Genomic DNA, 9,072 nt, shown 5'->3' with positions numbered 1-9,072 from the left:
TAATCTTGCTGCGTCACAGGAGCCACAAGATGGCGCCTGCGACACACAAGATGGCGCCCGTTCGCGCCGTTCTCCTACCCCTCCCCCGCGTCCCCCTCCCCCGAAATCCAATCCCTTCCTTGACCCAACCCCTTCATACCCGCCCAACCCCTTTTATCTGCCCAACCCATTTTACCCCTTGGTCCCTCCCACACCCGCCCCCTCTGTTCCCTCCCTTGCTCCACCCATGGCTCCTCCCACATACCCGATGTCTCCTCCCTTTGTGGCCGCCCAAACCCCGCCTTCGGTCCCTCCCTTTTCCCACGCTGACACTCCTCCCACTCCTGCCCCCTGGCCCGCCCTAGGGGCGGAGCCAGGCACTTCTCCCCACCCCGGAAGGAGGCCATCTTGGAATGGTAGTTCCCACGCTGCCTCTTCCGGTTCCCACGGTAAGGAACCGGAAGACAACAGCGATGGAAACCAGGAAGTGCATCTCTCAGCTGCGCCTGTCACCTACCGAAGGGCTCGCGGGGGTGGCGACCCTAAACCGAATTGGCAGCCATTTTCACAAACTATAATTCGAGATTTATGTAAGGCGCACAAAGAATTTGGGAGAGAGAGCCCGTACTTCCGCGGCCTCCTTCAGGCAGACCTAGCAGCTGCGACAACCCTTCCTGCAGACTTAAAGCAATTATTTTCTTGCCTGATGACACCGGCTGAATTTGAATTATGGCTTGCTGCGTTTAGGCAAGCCCTGCGGGAAGAGCTGCCGCACCTGCCACTCCCAGCAATTGATGAGGGAGGTAATCCCCTTACTGTTGAATTGCTGGGAGGAGAAGGTTCCTTCGAGTCCCCTCAAATTCAGGCACTGCTCATTCCACCAGCAGTTTTGCCTAGGGTGCGAGACCTGGCCTGCAAAGCCTTTTTCACGATGCAGCCTCGTGCACCCCTGCCGCCGTTCACCCAGATTAGGCAAGGGGACACAGAATCATTTGTAGATTTCGTGGACAAGATGACTAGGGCTTTAGAAATACAAGTAACGGACGGGCTCGCCCGTAAGAGAATTTTGGAGGAGATTGTTTTTGCTAATGCTAATAATGTGTGCAAACAAGCGATTTTAAGTCTCCCTCCAGAACCCCCACGGACTCTACAGGTGATGCTGCAAGTTTGCCAGCAAAAGGTCCCTTTCCTGCTTCAACATATGACCACCGCAAGCAAGCAGGGAACTCGGCAGGTGCATGCTGCGGAAGATGCGACTCTTCGTCGCCCACAGGCTCGCAAGCTGGCAGCGTCGAACCCAGCCAGAGCACGGGTCGAGTGCTACCTCTGCCATGAAAAAGGGCACTTTGTGAGCCAATGCCCGCATAACTTGCTGGCAAAGCCTCGGCCGCAGCAGGAGGACTCCGAACACAATTCAAAAAACTAGGGGGGGAGTGCGGGCCCACCCGGCATGATGACCCCAACAGGGTGGGCAGTGCAGAAGAGAAGGCAGTCAACGCCTTCGGGGGTCACTGGACCAAGACAACTATCTCGGACTGGCATTTCCTTTACCCTTCCCAGGAGGGAACTTTCCCGGACTTGACGTTAACACCATTTTGTAAACCTTACAGGTTGAGGCTCACTCACAGTGCGCACCTCAGAGATACCAGCTGGTACCCAGTTCGCGTGGATTGCGAAGACCTTCTGGACTGGCCGTTTCAAAGGAAAGGTAAGTTCATTGTTGTTGGGGACTGTAAATACACTCCGCAAGACATTGAGGTATACCCGGGGACCTATAAGGGTGACCCCAGGTTCCTCAATGTCTGGCTGCGTTCCACTCATCCCCCAGCTTTCCACCCAAAGGGACAAATAGTGGCCCAGGCAATTCCACACACCAGGCCAGATCAGTATCAGGTTTACCCTGAGGAAAGGCCACTTTCAGTCAACGCAGTGCATCGGATCACAGAAGAAAAACCTATAATACAATGTACGATGTCCATTGGGGATGAGTCCGTTAATAAAGGTCTTCTTTTTGACACAGGAGCGGATGTCACGGTCATTCCCACCCGGGAGTGGCCGTCACATTGGGCCTTGGAGGACGCGCCGGCGAATATCTCCGGAGTAGGGGGTTTTCAATCGGCTAAGAGATCAGCGCGCATGGTGAAATTCACGGGGCCGAAAGGGCAATTGGCATATACGCGCCCTTTCGTTTGCAAATATGAACGGCCCCTGCTTGGTAGGGAGCTCATGTCCCAATGGGGGGTCACAATTAGTATCCCAGACCCCCCTCAGGTTTTTTGCCTAGCGGTCACTGAGGAGCGCCCAATCCTCAAACTGAATTGGAAAACGGATAATCCAGTGTGGGTTGACCAGTGGCCGCTATCCAAGGAGAAATTAAAGGCGCTCGAGGAGCTCGTGGAGGAGCAGTTACAGAAGGGTAATATCGTGGAAACGAATTCCCCCTGGAACTCGCCCGTCTTCGTCATTCGAAAGAGTGACGGAAGGCGCTGGCGCCTCCTTCACGATCTTCGACAAATTAATAACGTTATAGAGGACATGGGATCCCTCCAACCAGGAATGCCATCCCCTGCCATGCTGCCCCGAAATTGGAATCTGGCAGTTATTGATCTGAAGGATTGCTTCTTCCAAATTCCCCTACATCCGGATGACGCACCGCGTTTTGCCTTCTCGGTGCCTACCATCAACCGAGCGGCCCCAAGGAAGAGGTATCACTGGAGGGCTCTTCCCCAAGGTATGAAGAACTCCCCGGTGATGTGCCAGCTGTACGTCTCTTCCTTGCTGCGTCCTGTGCGCGCAGCCGCGGAGGAGGTTATCATCCACCATTACATGGATGATATCCTCATTTGCGCCCCAACAACAAGCGAACTGGATAGAGTCCTCACACGCGTAACAGATTTGTTAGTTGCTGCAGGGTTTGAGCTGCAAGCAGAGAAGATTCAGCGGATGCCACCCTGGAAATACCTGGGGCTGGAAATCGGACGGCGGACCATTGTTCCCCAAAAATTGGCTATCCGGACATCAGTCCGGACCCTTGCGGATGTCCATCGACTCTGCGGAGAGTTGAATTGGGTGAGGCCCTGGCTGGGTCTCTCCACGGAGGACCTAGCACCCCTCTTCGATTTATTGAAGGGGGGAGATGAGCTTAGCTCTCCCAGGGCGCTCACCGCGGAGGCAAGGAAAGCACTGGAGAAGGTACAACAGGCGTTGTCATCACGCCAGGCGCACAGATGTGACCCCGGCTTACCCTTTCGGTTCGTGGTGCTGGGTAAGCTCCCGCATCTTTTTGGGGTCATTTTTCAGTGGGATTCGAACACCACACAGCATGACACCAAGGGCCACGGTGGGAGAGATCCACTGCTGATCATAGAGTGGGTCTTTCTTAGCCACCACCGGCCCAAGAGACTTACGAGGCCACAAGAAATCATGGCTGAGCTGATCCGCAAGGCACGTACGCGCCTTTGCGAGTTGGCCGGTTGTGACTTTGAGTGCATCCATCTCCCCATCAAATTATCCTCGGGCCAGATCACCAAACCCATGTTGGAAACTCTGCTTCAAAATAATGAAGCTCTACAATTCGCTCTGGACTCTTTTACGGGCCAAATTTCAATTCATCGGCCGGCCCACAAATTGTTCAATCTGGATGGAAATTTTGAATTGGCATTGAGGAGTGTCCGAAGTGTAAAACCACTCCAGGCCTTGACCGTTTTTACAGACGCGTCCGGGGCTTCTCACAGGTCAGTGATGACCTGGGAGGATCCCGAAACTCAGCAGTGGGACAGTGATGTTGAAATCGTTGAGGGTTCGCCTCAAGTCGCTGAGTTGGCCGCAGTCGTCAGGGCATTAGAGAGATTTCCCGGACCGCTAAACATAGTTACCGACTCTGCCTATGTTACAGGGGTAGTGTCCAGAGCTGATCAGGCAGTATTACAGCAGGTTTCCAACGACGCGCTTTATGCGCAGCTCTCGAAGCTTATAAAGCTTGTGTCCCACCGAGAGCACCCCTTCTACGTGATGCACACAAGGTCGCACACCGATTTGCCAGGGTTTGTTGCAGAGGGCAACAGGAGAGCAGATGCTCTCGCTGCTCCTGTGACAAAGACCCCACTGCCTGACATATTTCAACAGGCACAGCTCAGCCATGCTTTGTTCCATCAGAATGCACCAGCCCTGGTCCGCCGATTTCGTATCACCCGGCAACAGGCCAGGGCGATTGTGGCTTCGTGCCCATCGTGTCAATCCCACTCCGTGCCGACCATGCACGCCGGAGTCAATCCCAGAGGGCTGGGAAGTTGTGAAATCTGGCAGACCGACGTCACCCATGTGGCGGCGTTCGGGAGACTCCGGTACGTGCATGTGTCCGTTGATACCTTCTCGGGTGTAGTCTATGCCTCCGCACACGCAGGGGAGAAGGCCTCCCACGTCATCCAACACCTCATTCAGGCCTTCTCTTTCATGGGCATCCCCAAGGAAATTAAAACAGATAATGGCCCTGCGTATACTTCCAGGGAGCTTGCAGATTTCCTGCAGCAATGGGGAGTTGAGCATAAAACGGGCATCCCTCACTCCCCCACGGGTCAGGCCATTGTTGAAAGGACCCATCAGAACGTCAAACGGGTCCTTCAACAGCAAAGACCAGTCCTGAAGGTTGAAACTCCATCAATCAGATTGGCAAGGGCACTTTATGTGTTAAATTTCCTAAATTGTTCTTATGAAAAACCAGATCCGCCCGTTGTGCGGCATTTCAATAGCAACCGCGACTGGGACCTGAGTGAGCAGCATCCGCCGGTGACCGTAAGGTTTCCCGAAACAGGGAAAGTGGAGGGTCCACTGACGCTTTTGACGTGGGGGCGCGGGTACGCCTGCGTCTCCACTGATGCCGGGCCGAAGTGGATACCCTCCAGATGGGTAAAGCCTTATATCGAAAGAAAAACAAAAGTCCGGGAAAACGAAAAGCCTCAAGTCGCCTCCGCGGCTCTCCGCCGCAGAAGGCGTGAGTCCAGTGACTCAGAGGAAGAGGAGGAGCAGTCAGAAGGCTGGGAGGACCCCTTTTTCTGTGATTTCCCACTTTGTAACGATTTGTTTTTCTGAGTTTCTGTTTAGATCCGTCCAACCATGAGCGCCAAGACTGCCATCAGTTCAGCCGTCCTCTTCGCCAGTCTCCTGACCATCGCCCAGGCGTGGCTCGTCCCCCAGCCACAACAGAACGTCTGGGCTGTCTTGGCCAAATCACTGGGCCAAGACCACATATGTCTCAACCAAGCGAGTGCCGCGAATCCCATGGCATCCTGCCTCGTGGGGATCCCATTTAAAGATCGTGAGATGCCCAAGATGCTTCTAGGTTATGCTCAAAAACTTAGACAAGAAGCTGCTAAAATGGAGCATAACCTAAAGCATGCCCATTACATCGTCGCGTGGTACAATTATATTAAAAGTCTTCCAAAGTTAGAAAACGAGCCTCAGGAGCTGGAGCTTCTAGGTTCCGCCAGAGCCGAATCTTGTTTTCATATCCGCAACGACCACGTCCAGCGTCACCACCGTCATTTTGTCTCCTCCAAAGCCCATTTTAATACTCATTGGTGTAACGCTGTGTCCTTTAGTTATCCTCCAATCCCTCCCCAAAAATCAGCCCAAGTCTTTGCCCATCCCCGTCAACTTCCCAGGGGAACATTCTTGATTTGCGGAGACCACGCATGGGCAGGTATCCCCTCTCACCTCTCCGGAGGCCCGTGCACCTTTGGGACCCTCGGATTGTTTTCACCCAACAAATCACAAATTTTGGATTGGGTTACACGAAATTCTACAAATGGTGCACATCTATTGGCACACTCTAGAAAGAAGAGAGAAGACTACTCTCTCAAAAAATTGGCAGACGATTGTGATGAGGAAATTATCCATTGGAGCAGATCTAAAGGCATCGCAATCACAGTGTTTGCGCCGTGGGTCGCCATTGCTAAGACCCTCGGAGAATTAGGCCATTTGGAATGTTGGGTAGCTAAGCAATCCCGTTTGACTTCTAGGGCCCTATCAAACCTCCTGAAAGATGAGGAAATTACGAGGCAGGCAACCCTCCAGAATCGTGCAGCCATCGATTACCTCCTGCTCCTCCACGGTCACTCGTGTGAGGAGTTTGAGGGGCTCTGCTGCTTTAATTTGACATCTAGGGCCAAGGGGACTCGCGAGGCACTCAAACAAATGGAAAACATGATAGGAGACATCAAACAAGAATACGGGGACTGGCTCAGTAATTTATTCAAGGGATGGGGGATCTCGGGTTGGACGGGATCGATTCTTAGAACTGTTCTGTTAATTGTTTTTGTGCTTTTTGTTGCTATTGCCAGCCTTGGACTAATGAAAAAGATGTTGCAGAATTTGATTTCTTCCTCCACATCACCACTCAAAGCTGAAGTCCACCGAGTAGCCGTTGAAGTAGGCCCAGAAGTGTTCAAGGAGGAGGAGGAAAGCTTCGTTGATGAGGACGAGCAGGCTGAACAGCTTGAAATCATCGTGGAAGAAGTGCGCAGCTTTCCTCGAGAACAATGGCCTACTCAACAGCAGTGGTTTGCAGAATCATACCCACGTTCTGAATACCTGGTGGACCCCCCTCAATTCGGATATCTGAGATAGAACTCACAGGGTCAAAAATAAAAGAAAAGGGGGAGATGTGGTGGTGTGGATGGTTGGACTTTCCCCATTTCAGTATGTTAAACCTCAGTTGGACTCCACAAAGAAAGTTGGGACAGTGTAAGCAGGAACAAGCAGGTGCTGTGAAGGACTGTGACAAGGGAAAGAAGGATATAGGAAAGAGGGTTTTGAGGCAGAGAGAAGTTGAAAGATATATGGGTGGTTTACCAAGTAGGAAGGATTTAGATATGTGGAAAAGATGAAAGGCTGGTGGGTCCTATGTTGTATGTTCTGTATAATGCTGTATGTTCTGTACACCCCCCCTTAATTGAAATTCATAAGTTGCTACATCCTCCCTGCAAGTCCCTATTCCTAGCTCCCCTTGGTCACATGTTACCTTTTCCCCTCTTCCCGCCACTGTGTTATCCCTCCCCTATCCCCTAATTGGTTCAAGGCTTGCAACCCTTCCCCTTATCTCCCAAGTGTCAAGGTTCCATTGGTTGCCGCAAAGAGGGACTCCCATTTCTCCTCCCCTACCCCGAAAGCATATAAGCTGGTGCATTTCTTTGTTCGGTATCCAGTTCCAGTTCAGCCTGGTTCCACTTCGGTCTGGACAGTGCTATGTTGGATTAAAGTTGTGGTTCCTCTGTCTGGCTGGCTGGATCCTCCTTTCTCGCTCTCAGCGCGTCGCTTCAGTTATCCTACTGCCGTTCCGGCCTCTCCCAGGGACAAGAACCCACAGGGCTGACCCCTTCGTTCCGCTGAGGGGCAGCTCGGGTTCCGCTTGCTCCGGTGCCTGGGCTGGCTCGGGGTGAAGCCAAGGGGCTTAGTAGCGGCACCGCGACAAGATGAATCCAGTCTGTCACAAGGATCTTACAGAGAAATAAGCAATTACTAATTTGTGGCACTCAAATGGAAGCTTGCTTTTAGCTAAACTCAAAAAAGAAACCCAAAAAAACAAAACAAAAAAACCCAAAAAAAAACCAAAAAACAAACAAACAAACAAACAAAACCAAACAAAAAAAAAAAAAAAAAAAAAAAACACAAAAAAAAACAAAACAAAACAAACAAAAAAAAAAAACCACAAAGAAGTAGAGTCTTACATGTCAATGAACAAAAACCTACCTATTGACAACTTCCAGGGGCTCTTTGGGAAAAGGGCAGTACAAGGTCTAGTCTCAGGAGAAGCTTGATGCTCAAGTCTGAATAGCATTAAAGGATAGAATTTTGCAATTTCTCTTACACAGAAAACTGTGAAGTTTTTATTTCTAGGTTAGTTTTCTCATCATTTCCTTGATTAAAAGTAATCAGCATACTGCTAAATATTTTTTTGTCTCATAATAGATACTCACATGCAGATTTAGCATAGAATAGCAATTTCATTCCTTCATTAGGCAATAGTTAACTTACAATTTCAGGCGGGGAAGCTCTGTCATTGTAGGATTTTACAGGGATACAAAGTAACCTCCTTGTCAGAATTGAGTACCCTAGACACAGGAGGAAAAATTCTGGTACAAACTTTCCTACATAGCCGAATTTTTATGACAATGAAAATTATCTGAGGCTACACAAGTTGACACCCTACAGAGTTAACTCTGTTGGATCTAACCTCTGATCCCACTTTCCTCCCTATGCCAAGCCAGCTCTGTGGAGCCTGTTGAAGTTTTAAGTCAGGTTTAATGCCAGAAACACTTAGAAAAAAATGTAGGATAAAGGTCCCACCATTTATTTCATCTGGCATATGCCTGTTTTAAAGTGTAGATTAAGACAAAGTCCCCCAGTGACATCTGATACTCCTCCTTCCCTGGAGAACACACAAGAAAATATTCATACACATACCCAAGTTTCAGCACTCAAGAGATCCTTTGAGTATGTCCTGAGAAGTTCTACCAACATGGGGGAGTGAACCTAGCAAGATGAGGATTTGCAAAATCATGCAGAGACAGTGGCTGGGTTTCACAGAGTGTTTCACTCTGCTAGCTCTGCTGCTTAGACATAGTTTTAAAAAGCATCATGTAAGTATTCCCTAGGTTTGAGGATGTATAACTGGATTGTATCCATATATAAACGCAGGAATTTAAAGAGTTGTTCATAGCAAATCTCTCTTGCAGAAATGCAGGATGACTGCTCACATAAGGTTTGTTGCTGGAAAAACAGAGGTGTAGGGTTGCCCACTGCATCTCAGTAAGGACCCTGTCTTGATAACTAATGGACAATTATCTGTTGCTCCTTGTTCAGTGCCAAAGCCCATGAACACATTTAACCAAAAACCTTCTGAACCTGTAAGATATTCTTGTTTGCACATTCCAGCTTCTGCTGGACCTTGAACAGAGTGCTTTTGGATGGTTTTACACACAGCAGATCTGTTATTAAAGATGGCACAAGTGGCCCATGATAACCTGGTCAGCATTTTGAGACATACCTTGCACTTAGAAGACTAGGTTCACATGAGAGCAAAGACTGATCACAACA

At 50.1% G+C, this 9,072-nt stretch overlaps 1 protein-coding gene across 1 annotated transcript; it reads left to right on the top strand.

Annotated features, from left to right (window-relative positions):
• The first annotated feature begins 219 nt into the window (after positions 1–219).
• Positions 220–5,211, top strand: LOC134549058 (endogenous retrovirus group K member 8 Gag polyprotein-like). Its single transcript, XM_063394456.1, has 2 exons — positions 220–1,687; positions 5,080–5,211. The coding sequence occupies exon 1, from the start codon at positions 227–229 to the stop codon at positions 1,403–1,405; it is 1,179 nt and encodes a 392-aa protein (XP_063250526.1). The 5' UTR covers positions 220–226; the 3' UTR covers positions 1,406–1,687; positions 5,080–5,211.
• Positions 5,212–9,072: the final 3,861 nt, after the last annotated feature.

This window comes from Prinia subflava, chromosome 3, assembly GCF_021018805.1.
Source record: "Prinia subflava isolate CZ2003 ecotype Zambia chromosome 3, Cam_Psub_1.2, whole genome shotgun sequence".
NCBI classification, from domain to species: Eukaryota; Metazoa; Chordata; class Aves; order Passeriformes; family Cisticolidae; genus Prinia; species Prinia subflava.
The sequence above is the reverse complement of the archived record's forward strand: the minus strand, read 5'-3'. Positions and strand labels throughout refer to the sequence as shown.

Bases quoted from the DNA above. Each gene is read 5' to 3' on its own strand.
- LOC134549058 (XM_063394456.1), top strand. From the start codon at position 227: ATGGCTCCTCCCACATACCCGATGTCTCCTCCCTTTGTGGCCGCCCAA.